Source organism: Pipra filicauda, unplaced genomic scaffold (genome assembly GCF_003945595.2).
Source record: "Pipra filicauda isolate LSUMZ 115617 unplaced genomic scaffold, ASM394559v2 scaffold132_size2486313_pilon, whole genome shotgun sequence".
NCBI classification, from domain to species: Eukaryota; Metazoa; Chordata; class Aves; order Passeriformes; family Pipridae; genus Pipra; species Pipra filicauda.
In genome coordinates, this window is record NW_024103796.1 from 609,942 (window position 1) to 635,626 (window position 25,685).

The 25,685-nt window shown below is 37.5% G+C and overlaps 1 protein-coding gene across 2 annotated transcripts; it reads right to left on the reverse strand.

Annotated features, from left to right (window-relative positions):
• Window positions 1-1,621: 1,621 nt before the first annotated feature.
• NEDD1 (NEDD1 gamma-tubulin ring complex targeting factor) lies at window positions 1,622-25,490 on the reverse strand. 2 transcript variants are annotated; one of them, XM_027732260.2, is made up of 15 exons: window positions 25,356-25,490; window positions 24,214-24,360; window positions 22,228-22,322; window positions 20,722-20,838; window positions 19,429-19,569; window positions 14,382-14,611; window positions 13,172-13,373; window positions 12,056-12,242; window positions 9,174-9,305; window positions 8,948-8,995; window positions 8,322-8,545; window positions 7,469-7,613; window positions 7,003-7,159; window positions 4,625-4,691; window positions 1,622-3,933 (listed from the first exon to the last, which is right to left on the reverse strand). In XM_027732260.2, exons 2-15 carry the CDS (start codon window positions 24,347-24,349, stop codon window positions 3,829-3,831), a joined length of 1,986 nt encoding a protein of 661 aa, XP_027588061.1. In that variant the 5' UTR covers window positions 24,350-24,360; window positions 25,356-25,490; the 3' UTR covers window positions 1,622-3,828. The 2 variants fall into 2 exon arrangements, with proteins under 2 accessions (XP_027588061.1, XP_027588062.1); XM_027732261.2 differs by having other exon boundaries at window positions 2,636-3,933; window positions 24,214-24,357.
• Window positions 25,491-25,685: the final 195 nt, after the last annotated feature.

The window sequence follows — 25,685 nt, forward strand, 5'->3', positions numbered from 1 at the left end:
TCTATATCCAGGTGAAAAGAGAGAAACCTGGAACTTTCTAGAGATTTTAGTGGAGGTTTCTAAGCTTGCTCTCAAAGTTTAGGTGCCTTCTGGACCAAGAATATTTTTTCTTGTGTCATCATCGCCATCTCATAAAGATACTCTTAAAAATCCACAGTTTATTATATGAACTGCCCCCAAAATTTCCCTGTTTATTTTGAAAATATTAGATATGCATTCTAGCTCTAGAGTAGCTTTCCACACAAAGAAATGAAAACAACTCATATGAGATGTTTTAGTAAAAGTGGCTCTTTAGCAAAAAGTGTTATTGGCAACTTATGCAGTCAGCACACTACATGTGGCAGATCACTGTCCACATCAGGATTGTGGGTCTTTGTCCCACAAAGGTATCACTGTTTGGACTGCCAAAATTAGCTAAAAAGGATGTGGTTTCAATGACTTTTGAAATCATCATTGAGTATAATTCCACTGTTAAGTTTCCTTGTACCACGGCTGGGCCAGAGACAAATATGAAGTGCACAGGTACTGTCTGTACTTCCTTGGCTACAGAGACATTCAGACTCACAGCTAGTTTCACAGTTATCTTGAAAACACTTTGTAATTTTTTATTCTTGTTGCTCTAGCCTCATACCTTATCTTTGCCAGTGCCTGGCACAGGAAGCTTAAGGAGAGTATGAGATTTTTTCTTGTTTGTTCTTTGAGAACTTGTTAATCAGCATCTCCCAGATGCACCACAAGTTACATGACGATGGCTGTACTCAGCCAAACCAGAAGGCGCAGCTCTTGACACGCACCAATAATGACCACACAGACACAAGTGCACTGGGGGGCGAGCACAGACACAGCACCTGTCAGTCTTAAGCACTCAGCAGTATCAGATCTGTTACCGTTATATACAAATGATCTGCAACCATTTTGTATTTTCAGTTTAAGTATCTAGGGTATCTCCTAGTAAGGAACTGTACGGTTTGGCAATGCAGTCTGTAAAACATGTTCTTTCTTTCAGTATGTTGTGTTCCGTGTTTAGGAGAAGCAGTGAGCAACTTCCAGATTCATCCTCATGGTGCTTATGAACAGTATGGCGTGCATATCAGGCACTGGTGGACTCTTGCCACGAAGTAAGGACATGCTGGCATCTTGCATTTTTATAAGAATAAATCAATTAGTCAAAATCAGTTTTCAAACCCTACATACCTTGAAACTGCAAATAAACTTCTCATCACAAAGTCTGTATGTGGACAAGAGAAGGGAACTAAAAAATGAAACATCTGTAAGCTAAACATTAGGAAGATGCAGGATTTCCAACTCACCTGGAGCTTAGGAGACAAGATTATTCTCCCTGCCCAAAACATCTGCTTGAACATTATTTTTGGCTGAGAACTTGATCTCTCTCTTATGACTCTTAACAGTTTTCAAGTTGGAAGAAGAAACTGCTCATCTGTCCTTTACTCCAAAAGCACGAGGTATTGTGAACATTTCTGTGAAAATGATCTGATGGTCTACATGAACCCACAGAGGCAGAAGAGAGATTACTCAAGAATTTTAGACAGACTGCACCTGCTGAGGCATAACAATTACAACACATATTATTCTCTTTAATAAGCAAGTCAACACAGCTTGTTTTTTCTTCAAAAAGGTTAAAACAAGCTTTATTTTAACATACAAATCAGATTGTGTACAAGGCAAAAACATACCCCTGTAGTGATAGGCATATTGGGTCTCCACACACCATGTGTAGCCACTTGTGCTACAGTAATCCTGAGATATGGAAAAAAGCCCTAAAAATCTTTTTTAAAAGGCAAAAATACCTCCTTTTAGTCACTCTTGCTATAGTCACCTTCATTTGGGAATTAAGAAAAAAGATTATAGAGTTCTGAGTCAAGAAAACAAATAATCTACAAGCAAAATACCCAAGATTTGTCTAATTCCCTGCTGTCATCTGGGTACACTAGCAAGAGCACTTGGGGAACAAATCAAGAGCCGCACATATGCAAGGTTACTTCTTTTAACACTGGAAAGCATGTCGAAGAATGCAAAGATATTTTTGCTACCTTCAACTACTACTGTCTTCACAAACTGTTTGGTCTATGTGTCAAGTTTACACATCCTATTAACTTAATTCTCTACGCTGTGAGTTAAGTTAGTAAAAACACCCCAACTATCTTTGTTTCCTTTCACTATGAGGTTATACGTGATATAGAAATATCTTCAAAAGCTTATAAAAGCAGTAGAACTACAGACATTTAAAGTCATGTCTCTAACATTAAAGGCTACTTGAACACCTGCATTTTGCCAGAAGATTGTATTTGTCATTAACTGACATTAAAAAAAGGAAGTCTCTTTTTAAAGTAAAAGTTAAGGGAAAGTTATAGATAGGTTTGGGGTTTTTTTTTAGTTTTCCAACATACAAAAATAAGTTACACTAAATATTATGGCTTTCGTTATCTACTTATTTAGTAGAAGAGTGTTATCATGGATTTAAACACTAGATGTTGTAACTAATTAACTTGCTGTGTTCTTCAGACTTTCCTTCTTTGAATTTTCAATTTGTGAAAAGAAACAATCAGATATTAGAGGGAAAATTAAGAATCCCCCCAAACAATTTAAATAGCAAGAAGCACTTGTAGGAGAAATCTTTCAGAGAATATTTTAATTTATTTTAAAATTTTCACTTCATTAATATTGAAGTTTTAATTTAATCTTCTTGGCACAAATAAAGGCCAAGCCAAACATCCCACACACTTCAACAGTCAGGACTTCATACTGAGTCTCATTTCAGAAATGTGTACACACCAGTATGATACTATTATGCTACTGAAGTAATCATCTGTCTTTAATGTTTGTTAACCATACAAGATAATAGTTAAATTTGGTATGCAGCTATCTTAAAAAGGCTACAATAAGCTAAGTCAAGAAGATTCAAAACTACAACACAACTGCTCAATATTAAGTGTTGTTCACTACAAATAGGGAGGGGAGGGTGGGCACAAGATGCCCGAGTCAAAGACTGGAAAGACTTTGTTTACACATTGCTGTATTATTAATGGCTGTGCATACTTACATTTTGAAGTCTGAAGCTCAATTCAAATTGGACAAGCTATGAAAATATTCAAATACATGTAAATAAAAAGAATTCTATTTCATAACTAAAGTAGTAAAAAAAAACCAAACTTGTGCAGTTGAAGTAGCATTTGCAACAACAAAGTTTACAGCAGACAAACATAAATTTCAGACTTACAGATTCAATAAGGAAGATTGTGGCACCAAATTTGAGAATATTTTCAAGCTCTCAACTCAGGACAGAAGAGTTGCCAGTTGAATAAATTTAACCGACTACTTTCCAGCTCCTTGTAAACAAGGCTCCATGTGGAGCAAAAGAGGAGCTTTCTCTCCTCTTTTGCATAAAGAGAAGTATCTGAAAGGCAAGCTGCAGTGATTGTTTCTGACAGCAGTAGAATAAAGAAGCAGATAGAAAAGTAAGTATATAAAAATGTTCTTACAGAAAAGAGATCTGTCCTGGTTTGATTTTGTTTATGAAAAGGCACTTCACATATTGCTAAAACTCAGATAACATACTTGTCCTTTCAGTTTTTCTGTTAGAAGGCTGTATTTCAAGGTGGTTAGCATGAGTATGCAAATGTTCTTTATACAGTGTCTATCTGTTACAAATTTTATAATTACATATAGTATCTTACACCAATTAGAAGAACAGATTCATGTTCAAAATAATAGCAGGTCTTGAAACAATACTTCAGTGATGATGGACGATCTGTCATAAGCAACACACCACCTGTAGTGAGTTCATGCTAATAAAATTAGCAATATAAATCAGAAGTGAGTCCTCAGTCTTTTGTTTTCCTCTCGTAGTCTCTCAATTTCAGCTACTAAGCTTTCATTTACAGAGTACCTTTCAAGTAAAGCGTGCATTTCATTCTAGAGAAAAGAAAAAAGTCCCAATCAGTAGTAATAAAGTTAACAATTCCAGTTTTATCCTATCCATTTTCATATCTTTTGAAAATTAAATAATGTAGATAATTCTGGTTTTAAAAACTTTTGATAAGAAAAGTAAGGGGGTTTTTATGCTGACAGTATTTTGATCATTAATACATTAGTGAATATTTTATCAAAGGATATTTTGCAGACCTTCAGGAAGAGAATCTACTAATTCAGATTCCATTAAAATGCTCAGTAGCCAGACAAGGTCTTTTTAATGCAGATCAAAAGAACAAAGATTCATAAAAAGGTGAAGCTAAAGAATACAGAACAGTTCAGTATGTATACAGTACCTACAAGTAAAGCTTTCTATTTGAATTCCATCTATCTCCTCCTTACCTCAGCCCTTGGCCCTTTCCAAAGGACAGCTGAATTTGTGTCCCTTTTGCTTTTTTTATAACTCTTGAAGTACGGAATTCATATTTAGCCAATGCATATGTTCCCTTTATTTAGCAAGCATAAAACAAGGTAACAGATTTCCATTCATACTTTCCCCCTCCTTCATATCAAATCCTCACTTTTTTGGTCTCAATAAGCAACACAGATTTTCAGTTTTGAGAGAAGATGGCATGCCTTTGTATTACCAAAATGGAAAACTGAATGTATTTCCCATCATGGTCTTTGTACATACCAACTGCATATGGAATTGTTTGATCATCTCCACTTGCAAATTCACAATATCTCGATGGCATGCTTCTCTGGGGGAAGAATTGCAAAAGGACAATGCACAGATTTATTTAGGAAGCAGTCTTTCTCTCCAATCCTCAGCACCAAAAACTCCACAATTCCTCACTTCATAGCATCATGAAACAAGAGTCTAAAAACACTTCAATCATGCAACATAATCCTCTACAGCTTATTTTCTGCAATAATTTTCTTATGACATTGATTTTCATAAGTACCATTTTTTTCAGCATACAAAAAGATGTAGGATCTTTTCTGTTTAGAAACCAGTATATACATGGTAATATCAAGATTGTTTTTTCACTTGCAAGCTGTAAGCTTCTCTCCTTTTTATGATTCAAAGCTGATTTTCAATCCCTAGATCACAAGCACCACAGAGAAAGATATTTATCTGTAATTGAAGATACAGCTTTTCAGTATGTGAGTTTCAACACTTTTGTAAGACGGCCCAAAACATCAACGGTGATAAGTGATACATACATTATTCTCAAGCCCACAGAATGCTCCCTCCAGGTTCATCTACATAAAAAGTATTGGCAGTGCTGTCTGTGAAGTGACATGAATTTGTTAATTCATGGACAGCCATTCCACATTACAAAAACCAGGCTTGAAAATAGCCTCTACCCACTACATTAATACAAGAGTTCCAGATGCTGAGGAAGAACAAGCACAGCTCACAGAAAAGCAAGAAAGCTCACAAGCCCTTCCTGAAGAGTGTATCACAGTACAGTCACCTGAGACTGAATACTGTGCTATGGATACCAGTGGCCTGAGATAGTAACACGTTTCTTAAGTAGACACACACAGATCTTATTTCGTTCTCCTTTCCTCAAACACAGACCAAACCCACTTCCTCTTTCCACAGGTTATTGTGCTACAGAACTCCTACTGGAGGCAATCTTCTTTGAGTGTACCAAGTACAGATGCCAGCTGGCAGCTTAGAAATTCAAAGATGTAGGTTATCTCCCAAAGACAGGAATATCAACAAACAAACAGCTTTTTGGAACCAAATGAATTATATATTCCGCCTGGTCCTTTTCTAAGAAAAGTCCGTGTTTGTTTTTTTTCCCATTACTGGAAGAGGAATGAATTTCAGGCAAGAAAGATAAAAATCCTTTCCTCAGATTCCATGGGCTAAAAGGTAGTTACATCAATAAGAACCTTGCAATGGCTCCTTCCCTCTTAGTGACCCCATTACAAACAATCTTTTACCTTCAGTTTGAATATATCTACAACTTACAACTGGGAAAAGGGCCAGCCAAGCCTTCCAGGCACCCCAGGATGTATAGGTCAAAAGAGAAACGCAGTATCTAAGGCTCCAGATCTCAGATATTGGAAGTAAAAGACTGGCATCCCTTCCAATTCTGGGATGCCTGAAGAGAGACTTTTAAAAAAAACACATCTGCAATACACAGACTGCATTTTAAGTCATGTGAAGTTACAGGTTTTAATCAGATGTGTGATTATTGCCAAAAAATCCCAAGAGACTTCTATTATACTATATTTATGCAAAGACATTTATAACCTTCAGTGTATTTTTTCTGTTGGCAGATACAGAACAGCCATAGCACTTGGACCTGCTAGGCTAGTACTGCATTGCTTTTTGTCTTCAAGACAGCAGAATTACCCCTGCCCAGCAACCCTTTTCCTCTCCATCACCTCCATCAACACACTTCATCTTAAACACAGGTTGGGAAGTGATCTTAACTGCTCCACCTTCTTCAAACTCCACTCTCAATAGAACCATGCTAATTTGACTTCTTTCATGAATGAATTCATGAATGATGGTTAGATATCCACAAACTCAGTGATCTGACACCAGCCATCGTGTACAGCAGGGACATTGTTTTAACGAGGAGCTTCACCAGTAGAAATACACACTCGCTATTTTACCTTACATATGCCATGCTAATGACAATCAAAGCCAACACAAATCAACCATCTAAATCAAACTCTCCACAGTGTCAGCTTGAAGAGCAATTTCTCCTGCTGGAATGGGGAGACGAGCAGGGAGGGAATGAAATCAGCACAAAGCTTCAAGAAAAACAGGAAGGACCTCATTATGCAGATTAAATTTACCATCCGAGAAATGTTCAAGCACTCATTCTGAAAACACGTTATCAAAGTCATTCACTGGCAGCCCTCAGAGACATCAGTGTAATTAGTCATCAGAGCTATTAAAAACTTAAGTTTCATACCTAGATTTCCAAAAATAGGGCTATAAATTTTCTAATCCAAGTAGAAATTCGTTGAAGCATATGCTAAAACATCTTACTAAGAAAACGCGTCATTGAAAACAACAATATTCTGCCTGAATACCAGTACCTGAAGTCATCCATTGTTTCTTGTATCATATTCTGAATGAAGTTTATTTGCATTGATGTCAGAGGTGCATTTGGTCTGCTACTCCCAATGGTTTCTACTATTTTTTCTGACAATGAACTTGCAACTCCAGCAGTGACAGGTGATGTTATCTTTGGACCTTTACAATTAAAAATAAATTAATTAAACAAATAATTATTATTTTTTAAATATCACTATAATGGAGTACAAGAGGTTTTTTTATTTGTCTTGAGGCTTGTCAGTATTTTACCTCAAATATTACTTAGTTTAAAAAATAGATTTAGAATGAATCTTTTCAGAGGCAACTAGGGACATTCTAGGAGGGCTAGCTGGATTTAAAGAAGAATCAAGAGCAGATGTTCTTTTTTAATGTTAAGTTCATTTCATCTGATTTCATATCAGTTTACAATCAACCACACCTAGAACTGGGCCAAAATTATCAACTTACTTGTTGAGGTAGTACCATTTACTGGTAGATCACATGCAGGATGGGCCTGAATATTCTTCATTAGTCTCTCATTTGTATCAAGAGTGGATGATGGTGGAGAACTTAAAGTTATAGATTCTATGTTTGATGAGCTTGGTTTTGAAACCTGACAATAAAAATAGGGGTTTTTTTATAAAAAAGGATGAAATCTACATACTACAATTGTGTAATTGCACTTGAAGACTAAGTTTACACGAATGCACTTTCAAACATTTTTGCTTTTTGGAATCTACTCAGAAATATATGCTTTTCATTTCCTAGCAAGATATTGAAAAATTGCCTCAAGTGCACACACAGAACTGAGTGCAAAAGGCAATGGCCTCTTAATTTTCACATCCAACATTTTGTGACGAAATTATAGCATCATTCCTAGCAAACTCAACTTCTGAAAAGCAATACAAAAGCAGCTAAGGTCTCCACATAGGCATATCAAAGATATCTCAAGTAGGAAAGAGAGAGAGATGAAGAATAGGGAAAGAAGATGGTGGAATTTACCCAATAAACAACAAACAATTATACTGGTGCAACCATCTAGTGATCCTTCTTGATTTTCTAGAAAAATCAGAATACTTCTCAGGCTACACCCATTTTGTTTCATGTGAACTTATGTAACCAGAGCTTATTTAAGAGAAACATCTACTTCTCTTCCATTGCTGAAGGCCAAGGTACTTAAAGTGTGCAAGGTTTTACAGATTTGTGTCAATAGTGTGAACAGAGTTGCAAAATAAGATTAGATGGGGCATTATTAAGGATTTTTTCTTCAAGTAGTAGTATTCTGCCAAGATTCTAACAAGATCACTCATAACAAGAATACCTGCTTTAAGACTTCTTTAGGTTCTTGTTTTCCAAGACTTATTTTCTTAATGTCAGTCTCTGGATGTTCTTCTTCTTCTTTAATTGGAGACCCCACAAGTACATTTATTGGGCTAGATTGTACCCCTTGTGCACTACTGCCCACTGGGCTTCTTTTTACTTGAAAGGCAGCAGGGAGCTGTGGGAGAAAATCCAAACCCGCGAGGTAGGACTGAAAATCCAGACCTAAAACGAAAGATGAATAAACAAACACACACCAAATCTATCCCACAATTAAAATGCCTGCACACCCATACAAAGCCAATTAAAAAAAAAAGCACCCCACAAAAACTAAATCCTTAAATCTAATTTATGCTGACATCATCCTTATCAAAGTAAAAACACAAAAAGCCTCTATATATCACTATAAATTGCATAAAGGAAAATAAAATAATCACTTTAGGACCATACTCTTGATTTCTTGTTGCCATGTTCTATCTTAGCACTTCAGTGTGTCAGACAATTTCCAGCAAAGTTCATTTGTTTCAGTGTCTGTTTTTTTCATGTGTTTGTTTTCAATGGTATGACAAAATTAGCACGTGAGAACTAGTATAGACCTCCAGAGGCCTGTCACTGGCATATGCTTACCATTTCCTTTTCCTTGAAGATCTTCAGTCCCTTTATTTGTAATAATATCTGCAAAATACCAGAACATAGACAAATGAAGTATTTATTTGCGTCGTTAAATCAAGTTCATAATCAAAGACTAATTAAAATATCAAGTAGGTATCGTGGTCAATAGCACACAAATGCCATAATGTCACACGACGTGCAGATGAACGATGCTTTACAAATTTCAGTATTAGCAACTTACCATCTCTGACTGGAGAAAACATATCTCCTAAACTACCTCGGCCCAAATGATCAAAACTACTTGATTCGGCACTCTTCCCATGATCTGTTTCTTTAGATGGAATGACATCCAAGCTGCAACTATGGGGTAAACCTTAAAAGGACAAAAACATTCAGTTAGTAATTGAAGTTTTCCAAAAATAACATACATTATGCCTAAACAATCTCACAGCAAGCATGATACCTGGTAAGTCCAGTAAGCACTTTAGAACCATCTACAGATGCCAGCTAGAGGGTCAATTTAACTCCCTCATTGGGCTGTCGGCAAAGGTGGATGTAACTAAAAGCTAAGGTACTTACTAACAAAAATATGATACAGCCGGAACTAGTAACTGCACCTTCTGCTAAGAAGGTAACCACATTCAGATGATCAAAATTGAAATTTGCTTTGCAACAAGAGAAATTTGCTCCACTAGGGTCAGTAAGTATTCTAAGGGAAATTCTGTGTCACATCTCTTTTAAAGCTTACCTAATGTTAACGCTTATTCCTAATATTAGGAAATAAAATTGGAGTTTCAGCTGCAGGCAAAAATAAAATAAAAAAACAAACAAAAAAACCAAACCAAACAAAAAACAAAAAACAAACAAAAACAACAACAAAAAACCAAAACCCAAAACCAACAACTTGTTCCTAGACCTTTCACCACTCTACCAGGGAAAAAAAAAGTTAGCTTTTGTATGCATGGTACCAAAGACAGTTGTCTGAAGAAGTCCCCGCCAAAAAAAACCCCAGTAAATATTCAAACTACCACTTTTAGAGATGTGAATTGAACTGCTCAGCCAGCCATCTAAATAACTTTCACAATTTAGTATGTTTGGAAACCACATCAGGACTGCAAGCAAGCCATTATTCTGTCCTTACTGTACTGTTAACTCGAGAAGTGTCTAGATTTTGAATTTAAGAACTAGGCACAGAGCATTAGTGCTCTGCAATATATAAATAAATCTTTTATAAATAAATCACCTGTACATACAAAAACTTTACTTTGGATCTACTTTAATTTAAGAAAACTCCCACCAAATGAACAAGGTAAAAACCCCACCACTGGTTATGAAACCTCTAAGTACTTCTCTATGTGGGGATTACTTGAACAAGTAATCCAAGCGTGACTGTGTGGATGCCTGCAATTAATCATGTCCAAGTATCTACATTAACTGGAACTTGAGTCAGGTTTAAGATTTCACTTTTAAATGTATTAATATATCACATTTTCCAGTCCTTCAGACGTGTCAGTTGTGGCACGTACATAGGATTGCACTTGCTAGTGAAGTAAATACTTGGCACACAGAGTCCAACTAGAAGTACAGTATCAACCTGTGCCAGAATCTAGAGGATCTATGTAGGAAAAAGCACAATGTAAAATAGGGCAAAAAAGTCTTCTCTGCATTTTTACCTGTTCCCAGGAATCTAAATGTAGTAAGTACCTGAACCGGAGAACAGTTGCTAAATAGAAGGTTATGGGAAGCCAGCTCAAAGTACATCCAAATTTCTCATCATATTCTGACAACTTATACTATTGGACTTCAAAAATACCTGTGATAGAAAGCCTCAATTTTGTTTAAATAGGCTATCAGAGCACTTTACTGAATGCCCCAAAGATAAATCCCATAATCAGGGTCTAGAAGAATTTCCAGAGTACAAATGCAGTTTGTGGTCTCTCATCCATTCCCACTTTTAAGTTTAAAGACCTGTCTTCTGGAGTATTCAGAGGTCTTTACTCCTGAAGTGAACACTCAGTTTAAGGACAACTATTTGTATTACTTGGCAAGCCTTTATTTTCTTAAAACATCTATTTATTACGCATGGTCCTGTTTAAGGGGTAACAACCATCTTCAAATAAAGATAACAAATCATATATTTTAACTGCAATAAAATGTTCCACACCCTCAGTAATGTTGATTAGCAACACTTCTTGCATACACAGGAAGCCTTCTACTTCACCTGATACTTCACTGCACACCCAAGGGAGGTCATTAATACACGTCCCTATGGACTGCAGTGGCTTATTGCTTAATTACTGTTGCTAAATGTATTTCTCCTTATTTAAAAAGGGAGGGGGAAAGTGCTGTTGCTTTTAAATAGATTGAGGATTTTTTTCAAGAAGCAAACTAACAGTGCTACTGATTTGATCATATTTTCAGAAGTCTTGAATTAAATAAAATTTAAGAGTACATTTCACACAGTGGCAGAATTTTGGAATGTTTAAAATTCTTGCAAAGAACTTGTTAATTTCAGAAGCATAAATAGCAAGTACTGTTATACAACTAATCATACTTGTAACTATATTTAACCTCTGTCCTACCACGTGATACTGGAATCATGCCTCTCACAAAAATACAGTTCAGTTCTCACTTGGGTTTTTTGACTAGGTTTTTTTTCCTGTGTTTTGTTTGGTTGGTTTTTTTAGATAAGGTCTGTTTATTTATTTCTATTTATTAACAGAATTACAAACCATTAGCTCTGCATTCCATGCAGACATTGCATCAGAAACTGCAATACGTACATAAGGATATTCTACAAGAAGTCAGAACAAGATTGTCCCACAGTATCACCATGACTTTCTCCTTCAAAGTGTAAATACATACTTCTACTTCAAGTCCAGAATTTAAGGCTTCACATGTTCTAAGCTTATAGTAGGATCCGGTTCACTTCCTACAGTCTCATAGTACGTGTAATGCAGTAGGAGAAAAGAAGGTGCAGATGTGCACGCACATACACACAGTACTCCACACAATGCCCTTCCCTCGGAGAAAATTTGCACTGTAACAGTCAAAACATGAAATATTCCTTCCATCTTCCACATTATGCCAAATATTATTGCAAGAGTAGGAAGAAGACCCTACCTGTTTTCTCCTGAAGAATCTCTCCTCCCTTATTCTCATTTGACAACATAAGATGAGAGGAAACTGTTGCTGATGTCTGAGAGGCAATGTTTTTGATGCCAGTACTTTGAATTCCTCCAAGACTACTACCAGCTTTGACTTCTACTCTTTTGGATACAGGTTTATTTGAAGAACCTGTAAGGTTAGACTGAAGAAAAAAACCAGACCATATTAAGAGAAGTTATTATTCCCTCAGCTAAAAATAAAAATATTAGCCAATATACTTTCTGTTTCAAAACACTTAAAAAATTCAGTTCAAGTTGCAAAGGTTGCCTAGGAGATATGCCTTTACAAATATGAAAAAGGTATCTTAATGTAACTTCAAAGAACATGGGAAACATCCGTATTAGTATATAAATGGCAACAGAACTTAAGGTAACAATGGAGTGACCTGGCACAAGCCAATTTTGTTCCTAGGTTTAGACATAGGAAAAATAAGAGATTACATTATTAGTGACTCTGTATTTTACAGGAATAGTCAACCACTAACAGGAAGTGTGCTAGAGGAGGAGGAGGAGTAAAGTCTCAGAGTGGTAAAGAATCCACTTCAAAGGTTCCCTCAGTCTCCACTAAATAAAAGCATGGGGTTTCTGCATACAGTAGAGCCTAATTAAGTCTTGGAAGAACCTCTTAAGCCTTCTCTGTTATTTAACTTCTCCACTGCTTTTATACATGCCTGCAAAAGACCATATATAGGACCATAGAAAATACCGCAAAATGAGCAGCTCTGTTTCTTCCCCTTAAGTGAAAGGGCCATTACAGAACTTTCTGCTACTGCCTAAAACTGAACCTGAGGTGCCACAAACTGATCTACAATGGCAGCATATCCATAACAGGAAATTTAAGACTACTCATTTCTACACTGAGGGAGGAGTGGGGGGAATTCCACATTAAAAACCACTAAAACAGCACATAGGACTGAGCAGTTTATAATTTCTATGTTGGCATGATCCAATTTTGTTGGCATCTGTAACGCTTAGAAAGTGAAAGCTAACTTTTTTTTTTTTAGAACTTAAACTTACGCTTTGCTTTCACCAATCTGCATATTGAACAATAAAAAAGAAAGCTTTTTTTTACCTTGAAAGAAGTGCTACTGAACTGAAGACGTATGCATTTCACACAGCCTTTGTGAGCAATAACTGTTTTCACTGGTGATGTCAGTTGTCTTAAGTCATACTGGCAGATTTTTCCCCGGGAACATCCTATAGCCAAAGTAGTACCATCAGGCATGAAGTCTACTGTTGTCAGAGGAAAATCAGCTACTATTGTTGTCAGTAACCTTCAAATAGGAGAAAAGACAGGATAAAGAGGCTTTCAGAATTCAAAAGTTAGACTTTTATACACAGAGTATCTAAAATATATATATATATGAAAGCTTTCATAATTCAGCTACAGGTCAGTAGTTCCACTTCTCCAGTGCCAAGTAAATTCAGTGACACATCTTATGAAACAGTGGATTAGGCTTATACTAAGAATTCATGCTTAACAACAAAAAACCTGCATATGACCCAAAAGATTTCAGGAGGACTGGATCACATCACCTTCCTAACAGCAGTTCTCACACCAACATTTTTTACTGGTATCATCATTTCCAGCTGCAATCATACTAACATACATCCTCTAGCTTTCCAAGTGTAATCAACGCTAATCTTCCCACAACTCTAGGAAGAACTTCAGGTCCTAGTTTGCATCCTTCTACTACACCCCCCCAAAATACAGACTCCTGCTGTAATTCAGCCAGAGGAAAAGCACAACTCACACTAGAACCAAGGTCCCGTGAAACTACTTGCCATCCTACCCTCTTACTACACAGTACCACCACCTGTGTCCCATACTTCCTGCTTTTTCAGCCAATGCTCTCCCATATTTAAGGCTCGCTATCTCAGCAATTCTGTGCACCACAGTTATGTCTTGTATATTGAACTGGAAAAGCAGGCAAGCTAAGCTTAGGTGGCTGAAGGTCCTCACAGGCTGTACTGCCCCTCAGAGAAGTTAATTGCTCTGTATCAACAGGAAAAGCCCATAAGCACTTGCAAGTGGTCACTCAGATGTAGCACCTCAATTAGTTCCCACATACCTTTTTTTTTTACTATTGTTTGCTTGGTTTTTAACTACAAAAGCAAAATGGACTATGGGACAGGTTCCCCAGTAGTGATATGCCAACCACTTCAACCATTCTCAATGTGGGCTGAATTAATTATGTGATGTCATAGCTAAGCATGCTTTTTCAGTTTTTAAAAGAATCCTTATTTGGGTTTTATAATCCAAAGGTCTTTGATATACTCACTTTTTACTTAAAGTGTCATAGAGAATAACTCTTTTATCCAAACCTACAGTTACAAGCAGCAGCTTATTGACTGGAGAAAAGCAGATTTCTGAGGCTGGTGCTTTATGAGTATTTTCAAAATTATGATATGGGTTCTGGCTATTTACATCCCACAGTGTTACATTTCCACTGTCAGAAACGCTGCCCAGCAAGGATTTCTTAAAGGATGAATATTTCAAGTGTCGAACAGGCTGTAAAACAGACATAAAAAATGAATTTTAATACCAATATCAAACACCATATTATTCTACAAAGGCTTCCACTCTGAAATATAAATAGTAAAACCCAGAAAATTCATTTTGCATTACAATGCCATTTTCGCTATCAGGGGGCAGACTTTTTTTTACCATTACGGGGTATCATATGAGCTGATTAGCAAAATGAAGGATAAGAAAAAAAAACTTCTAGAAAAGTTTCTTAATTTTTCAGCATGTCATACAAGAAAAACCCACACCACATCTAAAATTGAAGGAGCAAAAAGGTACATTATTTCACCGACTGGTCTCCTGCCAAAAATGTTAAACTTAACTCCCCTTCACTGATTTTAAGCACTTGGATAGAAGCCAATTTGATAAGACACACAGACTCCAGAGTTAAGCAAGTATGTAGGTCCTGCAGAAGAACAGACTTCAACCTGTGGACTAGGACCAGAGAAGAGGATAATATACATGGTTTATCACATGCAGCCTTGCTGTCGCAGAATCACGTAACACAGGAACATAACTACCTTTCAGAAACAGGTATTTTGTTTCCACTACATTGCTTCAGAACCTCACTGCTCTAATACTAAATTACATTACTCAGTTTCCTGAATAATTTTACCTATGACCCATCTGCACCAATTCACTCCTGTGGTCATAGTGCCCTTACACTTAAACTGTTTTCCTAACTCCCCAGTACTGCTTTCCCATTTTAAGGAACAGCAACCTCACCTTCATTCAGGCTTTATTTTGCTATAAACAGTAAGTCAGAGAGTCTCCCAAGACTGGTTTTCCACTACTACCACAGTATGTTTGCAACTCTCCCAGTTTGACTCTTCCTTGAATATGGACAACTAAACTCTTATATGATCCTCAAAATATTTTGCAAAGGCAAAATGCACTTCCTCCATTTTGTACTGTAAATACTCACTATGAAATATCCTAAGACTGCATTTTCTTTTTTGCAATCCAGACTGCTTGGGTTGCTTATTGTCATTTTATATCAAGAAATCCAAGTCCTTCTTTCCCTTGGGAATTTTCAAATCCTAGTCTAGTAAGAAAAGCCTCAGTTGTAACCTAAGTCTGGTACCTTGATTTCTACTCTGTCATAGTTGTTCCCACGTCTATTGTTTCGATCATTTTTGGATACTGACACATCCCCTCTTATTGGCAATACCTTCTAACTGTGTTTCATCCCAGCTCTACTTAGAATCACAGAATCGTTAAGGTTGGAAAAGATCTCAAAGATCATCGAGTCTGACCATCAACCCAGCACTGCCACATTCACCACCAAGCTATGTCCCTAAGTGCCCTACCTACACATTTTTGAATGCTTCCAGGGATGATGATTCCACCACTTCCCTGGGCAGCCTGTTCTGATGTCTGACTACCCTTTAAGAGAAGAATTTTTTCCTGATATTCAATCTGAACCTCTCCTGGTGCAACTTGAGGCCATTTTCTCTTGTCCTATTGCTTGTTACCTGCAAGAAGAGACCAACCCCAACCTTGCTACTACTTTTTTTCAGGTAGTTGTAAAGAGTGATAAGATTCCTCCATTTTTCCATGCTAAACAACCCCAGCTCCCTCAGCTGCTCCTCATCAGACTTGTACTCCAGACTTTTCACCAGCTTTGTTGATCTCACTTCTACTGTGATAAGCATTACTGAAAATATTAAACAAGATTAGATGCTCAAAGATAATGTTTGTTTGGTTTATCAGTATAACCAATTTCTTACCCATCTTCTCTAATATTTTCTCACAAGGCAGTGAATCAAGTACTTAATTCAAGCCAATAACAGCTGTTACTATTTTATTTGCCTGAAAATGCTCTCAAAAAGCTATTGTATTATTCTAGCATAGACCACACCACAATACTGGCTTTTATCCTATTACTCTCTTTAACTTCATTTTAATGGAGATATGTGCTGGTTCATATGCCTCCAGCATCAGTTCCAGAACTTGTATTGCACGTCTCACTGGAAGCCTAATTGCTTCAAACTGCTTTAAAGAGGTGGCACCTTCAACTGCATATTCAAATAGGATTAAATATGACTGTTCATCATTATTATGGTCCTCTACTGGACACAATGGAGATATCTATCATAATTTTTCAGGTTTTTATTTTGAAAAAATATTGAGTGATTCAGGAATAACAGCTTCTATTACATACATGATCTACATGGGAAACATTCCTGTCCCTCACAGTTCTCTGCCATTTCCTTTTCTCCTTTATCCTTTTAATTTCACAGGTCTGGACAAGTTCTCCGTTTTCTTTCACATGAATACATTCCCCATATTACCACTGCTCCCCGTTTTTAGCTTTAAAAGCTGAAGACAATTTCACGTATATGGAGTGGCCAGAACCCATCACACTTCTTTACAAATCAGCCAGCTGTTCAAACAGCTAAACTAAATCCTGTTGCTAGGAGAATAGCACCAGGCAGCAAAGACTTGAACAAACATTATGTTTTGAAACAAACCTTAATTCATCCTCACAACAGCAAGCAGATAAGAATCTGGTAGTCTAAATGAATGCCAACAGCAAAGACAAATTATGGGATCTGCAAACAACTGTGTGCAAGAACTCAATTCTAATAAAGCACACAGGTGTTTCTAAATTAAAATCAATTAACAGAATATAGGCCAATACTCCTATGAAGAGAAAATTGTTTAAAGTCACAGAAAGCACTGCAACCTTGGGCTATTCTACTACTTGTAGAATCTACACAATACCAGAAATTAACTGGCAAGGAAACTACATTTCATCATGTTGAATCAAACACAGGCAAGCTAAAATTTATAAGGTTAGTTTGACTTCACATTCCCCAACTCTAAAAAAAGTTACCAGGGAGTGGTGACCCCTCCTAAGCCAGACAGCTAGTGCCAGGATCAAACAGGATAATACACTTTATCTATTCAAGCTTACTCTTAAAGAAAACGGGCCCCTAAGCTATAAATCAAGTAAAGGCTTTTTAAATTTAACAGAATTATACAAGTCTTCAGATATTTGCTTCACTGCACAATTAATCCTGCAATTCTCTACAAGTACCAATTAAAACCCAAAACAATAATAAAGCTATTTCTGCACATAAAAGTAAAGATCATTTTTAGGATCGAAGATAAGCTGATAACTTGAGATATCCAACTGGCCAACTCATCACAAAGTTATAGCTCAATTCCATTTTAAATTAAGGCTGTAATCAAATAACCGCCCTCCTTAAGAAAATGTTATAGACCCTTTAGAATGTGAACAGGAGCTCTGTGTTTGCAATTACTTCAACACTTCAAATAGCTTTATCCATCCTAAAGGTCACTCAGCTTTGCAGTAGGCCTTTTGATTTCATCTGACAAAATAGTTATTCATGGCATATCACTCACTCTTAATCACTTTTTGGTGGAAAGAACTGAATACATCAAACAAGTTGATGCAAATCGTCCTCACAAGAATTTCCTATTAACTAGCAGCATAGTCCCCACTCTGAATATTTACCTGAGCTGCACAACCCAGCCATGGACTTCCCTGTAGCTCCTGCCTCACATCCACATTCTTCCTAAGATCGTAACAATCAAATCAGAAAAATGAACTGACTACATAGATGGATTTTTAAGCTCAAACCAAGTATGAAGTACAATTTTGCTTCAATATAAGTATGAGACTGGTGATAGATCAAAGACACTGCAGCACCTAGGAGCAGCGATACTTTGAATTTAACAGAGATTTTTCAACAGAAAGTATACCATAATTCCCAAGATGCTATGAGGTTGTAAGGGATTTTTCACCAAGTTATATTGTTGGTGCTAGACAGGAGAAAAATTTAACTTGACACCATCTGCAATCTAGGACTGAAAAAGTTGTTGCAGTAACAGAAAAGGAATAAGTCACAACTTCAGTATTCTTTGCAACATTAAAGACCAGGTTTAGGACCAAAGCAATGGTTCTGCATCCCCTAGGCAGCTCCTACCTCTGTAGAAATGATTCAGTAAAAAAATGAAAGAATGCCTAAAACACAAACACATGGCTGTCTGTAAGACAACGCTCACACCAAGAGCACACACTGTAATTTCCAGTGGGACAACACAGCTCATTTACTACTGCAAATGCTCTCATATCAAAGGTGATGCCCTTTGGTGGGCTTGTGATGCCCACCAATTCTTTTAATATCTTTTGAGTCTGCCAAAAGGAACTGCAGTGCCTACCAAGGTCCTCTAAGTAGTACACATGCTTTGTGTTAGTCTTTTGCACAGTCTTCCTTCAAACTAGTTCTCTCAAATATTACCTAAACACCTAAGTAGCTAAGATAAAATCTCATCACTTTTCTCTTTGAGCAGCTGTGCAAGTTTAATCTCCAGATTAGATAAACTTATTATTTCCAAATAACAGGCTTATATTCACCCTTACTGTACAGATGGCTTTCAGTAAGTAAGTCAGAACCCAGGCTACATGGTCTTTGTCCTATGCAGCAATAATTGAATCGTCCATTGAAATCCTGCTTTGGTTTGTGGAGCCAACTGTGTTTTGATCAGCTCTAAGATCTAGAAGTTTGTTCTTGAGGAACCAGTGTCTATCAAGTAAAATTTGCTGTAACCTTTATAGAAGCAAAGGTATTTGAGAAATTTGTATTTCAATGCTACCTATTATTTAAGGCTAGAATGCACACAATAGTCTTTTTCCTTTCCTTAAGGGCACTTTTAAAAATTAAAATGAAACAGAATAACAAAACTTAAAAGCTGTTGATACATACTTTCAATTTCTAAAGACTGTCAATTAAAGCTTGGTACCTGAAAGGAACTTAATAAGGACAGCCTACCTGTCGGGTGCCATAACCAAAGGGAGTACTTGATAAATTGGTGGTAACACTGTGTAGGATAATTTCACCACTCAGAGATCCGGAAGCAATGTAGCCATCATTCCAATTATATGCAATGCATGTGACTTCATCTTTGTGATCCTGTAGGGAAGGGAGGTTAGAGGGAGAGAGTTAAGGATATTCTTCCTAATTTATGCTTTTGCAGGAAAACTTCAGCTTGATGGGTTTTTTTTCTGACCATCTCTAACACTTAGAGATATTATTTAAGAGTTATTATGGAATATCACAGAAAACAGCAGTAGAACATGCTGAAGATCAATCATAATACTTTAACCACTTCTGATTTTTGAAGATGGTTTTAATAAATTAGTAAAGATGATGGTGTAATTATATACAATGTTTTAATAAGACAACCAACAGCTATATCTACCACAGGTGTTATCAATGTTATTTTAAAAGTAAAGTCTCCCAGAAACCAGATGTTTGAATACGCTTTCTGTTAATCTGATGTACTACTGCCAACTTCCCCTTCTGTCACTTTTAGCATTAACACATATACTTAACAACTAGCTTTTCAGTATAGTCATTTGCAATGGTATTGTGGATGAATATATAAGGGAAGATAATCGAGTACTTCTAACCCAAAACTTAGGAATAGATATTTCAAGTATTGTACTATCTACTTAGCAGTTTTGTTTCAAACTCTAACTCTGGAAGTCTAAGAAAAAAGAATAAATCAAAGCTTAAGTTTTATAGCCTCTTAAGTCAGTGGTGCTAAACGAGAGCAAATCATCTACTGAAGGCATCTGGGAAAGATATTAGACCATCCTATGTTTTGTGCATCATACAGAGTTTTTAGAGAATTCATACTGGATCAGTTAAAAGACAACTATCTCCCAGTTTTGCATAACACTAGTTCTACTACAGTATTCCACAAATACAAGTCTTTTCTCATATGACATATCAGAAGGAGCAATTATCTGAAATGCATCCCTTGAAAAAAAGCCTAATCAGAGAATAGCAATAAAAATTTGCAAAATTAGAAGTCCATTCTGAAAATTTAAACGTGCGTTATTATAGAATTGTACTTTGAAGGCATTGAGTTATGCATGCTTGTTAAATTTGCTGTTTACAGCACATAAAGAACACAAACTTGAACAAGACACAGGTGTGTGCTAGCTCCTATCTGTGACCTTGATCCTACAGATACCTGACAAAGAAAGTGTATTTTTTACAGCTGGCAGCAAAACCTGGAAGACTAGAAAACTACAGTTGTTCCTCAGCCAAACTTACCTTAAGGCTGCGATAAATCCTTCTGGATTTCAAATCCCAGATATTGACTGTGCTATCAAGGCCTCCACTCACAATATATGAAGAACTGGAATTCAAGCTCACACACGTCTGTTTTGCCTGATGGACAAGGGGGGGAAAGCATGTTAAAGAGAATTAAGGGATTTATTCAAATCTACTTAAAAGCACATTAATGTGTTTTTGTTTTCATCAGCACAAACAGTCTCACTGACAGATAGAACTACTAGTAATCTACAGTCACTTCCCATAAAAAGGCATCTAAAATCCAATCCAGTTTGGACATATATTTAATATACCTTAAGATCTAAATATATTAATTAATAAACTCTCAAATGTTCACATTTTCCCATTCCCATTTCAAATTTTTTTAGCAACTTTTCCTTCAATATGTGTTTTCCCTTTAAACTATAGCTCTGTAAAGTATAATCACAGTCTTCTATTCAGTACTGAGTTTATAAAAAGAAAAAATCCTAAGTTAAGGGGAAAAAAGCTCCTTAGAAGAAAATCAAAAAGTTGTCTAAGTCACATATTTCACATTCCCCAAACATTACAGAGAATATTATAGCGGCAGACCTCATAATTCGGTTAAGTGATTCTTTTTAAAATAATCACTGAAGTACTATCTTTTGAAAAAAATGTCAATCTTAATGATAGACCTACATCGAGGACAAATTATTATTCAGTTCTATCCTGTTGAAAATTCACTTTTAAGTTCTCAATATTTGAGTGAAGAAAAAACAAGTCCATCTAATTATTGACACGGTAAAATTGGAAGGGATTGCATTAGTTATAGATCAGATTCAGTGAAATCTCCGGGAAAAACACTCTGCCTTTGAAAGTGTTTGCCTCAGCACCCTAAAAGCAAGGTTTGAACAACTTTACAGAAAATTTCCCAGTCCAAATTAGCATTAGAACAGCTATCCAAGCAGAATAATTAGAATGGTTTAGAACACTAACAAGTCATTCAAGTGACCATGTCAAGAGAGTCTTCTAAAACAAAGTCCAGCTTCTTGAAGTTCACGGTACCACATTTCCATTTCACAGGAAAAAGAAACTTTGACTGTAACAGAAATTCTCCTGTTTCTTACAATTCCAGAAGATGGCATGTGTACACTCCAAAAACAACCTCTATATAGACTCTTATGTTTTTCAGTGTACAATTCACAGACATGCATGATACTGACAATTCAAGTTGGAAAATGAAGTTTGAACTTGAGCCCTGTTCCATCCCCTACACATCAAATCACATTTGAAACACCAACTGCCTCAGGTTATCAGTATTACTGCATTTGTATTTTTTTATTGTATTTCTTATTTTTATTCCCCCCCTTTATATGTGTTTAACAATAGACAAGCAAATGTTTTTACATACATGTCATTACTCATACTAAAATTAAATTGATCCCAATATGCAGAACAGATTTGAGACACATAGGATACACGGTGAAGTGGGGGAAAAAACAGGGAAAAGCATTTACTCATACTTACTCCTTCAGCTATTTCAAAGAGTGGAACAGGTTTGCTTTTACAGCTTGAAACAACTATTTTATCACCAGCAGCAGAAGCAGTGGCCAGGTATCTGTCTTTGTCACAAGTTAAGAACAATAACTGTAGGATACTAGTGATTAATAAAAGCAGCAGAAACTTTTCCTTACTGAACAGAAGACAGATTGTCTAAACAACCTAAAGCACTGTACCTTGAAGAGACCTAGAAATAGAAACATAAGGCTATTTTCCAAGCTTTCATTAAGAAGCTCTTGAATTAACTACAGCCCTTACTTTCCAATACAAGGCAGAACAATTTCTTTCAGAGAGAAGATGAGAAATATCTGGCAGATATTATTTAAGAGCTCTTTACCACTAAGGCAGCTTATCTAGTCTACAATTCTGTTTCACCACCCCCCCATTGTAAGAGCCCCATTTATCACTACAGCTCAAACAAATGTCTGATGCTGTTAGCAGACTATGGATTTAAAGAATGGTTCTGTTCATGACACGTTAAACTACTTGACCACGCAGTTTCTAGAGCACAATGAGCACTTGCAAATTTGTCCCCCTCTGCACTTAAAAAGAACACCAAAAGCCCAAAAAGAAACTTTTTGTGAAACCAAGTACCCTAAAGTAATAAGAAAAATATTCCATATAGAGCTACAGGGAAGGAAGACTGCCTCTGCACTCCCACCAAATAAACCAAGTAATCATTTAGATCAGTGTCCTCTATGTCTTCAGGCCAATGTCCATTGTGATTTTATATTTGCTTCTTTAAGAATAATACAGGTTAATTGGCTGGCTTTAACAGAAGAGAACCGGTAGGCAGAGTAGTGCTTGCTATTCCTTTCATTATTTTAAGGCACTTTTTTAGCATACAGAACTATGCAGAACCAAAACTAATGCTTTATCCCTAACAAATTAGCAAGTATATAGAGCAAGATACTTCATTGTTTCAGTTTTGGGAGATGAAGAGGAAGCATGACAAGACAAGACCTGTAGCTAAAGTTTATTAAACATATATAAGTGTGTATACATATACACAAAAATATTTCATCTATGCTTCAATTTCTCTGCAAGCTCCATAGCTAAAACATTCATTTGTGTTCTGATTGTTTAAACTTTTCATATATTCACTTATTTGCAGACTTAGAGGACAGACATTCAGAACTTGCAGGACAATTGCTATGTGCCAGCATACTGTCCTTCTTTCACATCAAGCTGAGGCACCACCACTTTTTCCTGTGACTGCCATACAAGCTGTTCACTTGGCAGCACACTAAAACTTCTCATATATTCACTTGGCACCTCATATCATTATCCTAGAACAGGCTTCCAAGTCAGAGGTGAAAGATCTAAATGGGTCAGATCCATTTTGATGCATAAATCACCACCATCCTACAGATGTTTCCTACGTAACCAACAAATTTGTACTTCCTCTCTACATGCTACCAACAATGCAAAGAAAACCAGTAGCTACAGGGTAAGTGGTATCAAAGACTATCAGAATCAATGAGAAGCTGTTCCAGAAAAAAAAAATCTTTGATTACAACTCTTCTCTACACTATGTATAGAATTCTACTACACCAGAAATTGCTTTGTTCCACCTTGCCAGTAAATTAAGCATAGCTTTGAAAGTGAGTATCATAATCAACTGAAGAAACAAATGAGTAAGCTTTACAGTTGGCAGGCAATTCAGGCATATCATAATCATTAAAAAAGTTTTTGCCTCCTAAAGGATGAGAAACTTCTACAGAATCATTTACCACTTTGAGTTAATTCCCTTCAACACAGAGAACCACAAAATTTTCTTCACAATACATACAAATCTTTTTACACAAAACTTCAAAAAGGCATCAGGCCTGTGTTCTACAAACACCTTAGTAAAAGAAACAAAAACAAAAACGTCAGAACCAAAACAAAAACCCAAACCCAAACAAAAACGAAAACCTCACCCACAAAACTGGCTGAAACTGTAAAGGATACTATTGCTGGCCCAGCATAGTGAGCTGACTGGATGCGAAGGTGTATGTGGGTTGAACTGCTCCACCACAGTCAGTGATGAGGAATCCCATATTTTAATGTCATCTCCTGCTGATGCAAAACGTATGCTTTCTTGCATGGTTGCACCTGCTTTTGCAGAAATAAATAAGAAAAGTGAAAATACATGTAGTAAAAATATGTAACAGGCAACCTCACAAGTTATAAGTAACTTCATCTGCACCATTTAAGATTGTTTTCTTGATAACTGTGACGTTTATTTGGAGAGTTACACAATGAGTACTGTTCAGCTGCGCGTACTAGTGAAAGCAGCAGTAACTCCACACTTTTGTTACTTGAATTCTTGCGGGAAATGTGTGCTTTCCTTTTCACAAAGCCATCCCCTCTATGGCATCAAGAGACTAAAATGAAGCTTTTATCTCCACAGAGTTTACAGCTGCCAGCCACGAAACGGTGAGTACTCCAAGGACCCATTTCCCACCAGTAGATGGGGATATACAAACCAGAATTAAACTGTTGCAGGGCAAGGCTGGAAGTTTAGACCTAAAGGACTCACTTCAGCGTTCATCTCACCACCCAAAAGGAGACATAGGAGAATCCTTTAAACTAAACCTCTGACAGTAGAATACGAGTGACAACCTTTCATCGCAGCTTACAAAACATCAGAAAACAAACAGGCCAAGAACAACGCACAGCTACTTGTTCTAATTGACACCGTTTTAAGAGCTAAAGCCAATCTAACTGATTCCTAGCTTGTAACGTTTATTCTCCGTGTTTTACTCCAGGTAATTATAAACTGCCAGCAAACAAGGACTCAAAATGTGAGCCTTCCCTTCAGCTGAAAGCACAGCCAAAGTTTCCGGGACATTTCCGCACAGCTTTAGGCCATTCATTCTCACTGCCGCGAGTAGTAAGGCTGACAAGACCAGTCACGAAACACAAGGTCCACACCCGCCTTCGCTCGGCAGCAGCCCGCGGGGCTGCTCCTCCCGCCGCACAAGGAGCTCCTCTCCCGCTCCTCACTCCAGGCCCGGAGGCCGCAGCAGGAGCCGCTCCGCGCTCCCGCGCCCCGCAGCCCCGGCCTCGGCCTCGGCCCCCTCCCGCGCTTTCCCCGCAGTGCTGCGCACCTGGCCGGGCGGGCACCGGGCCGAGCTCCCGCTGCTTTCCCCGCCGGCCCGGCCCAGCGCCGCTTCAGGGACCAGGACAAGGGCCGGGACAGGGCCTGGCACCGCCCCGACCGGGCCCGGCTTCCCCCGGGTCCCGCGCGCGCCCGCCGAACGAGCGCCGCCCGCGCGCTCCGGGCCGGCTCCGCGCGCCGCTCCCAGTCAACATATCCCGTCCCGGCAGCCCCCGCGCGCCGCGCGTGCCGTACGGCGGCCCGGAGGGACGGAGCGGGCACCCCGCGCCGGGAAGGGCCGGGGTGCACCTGGAGCTGTGATGGGTCACTGAGCCTGGCG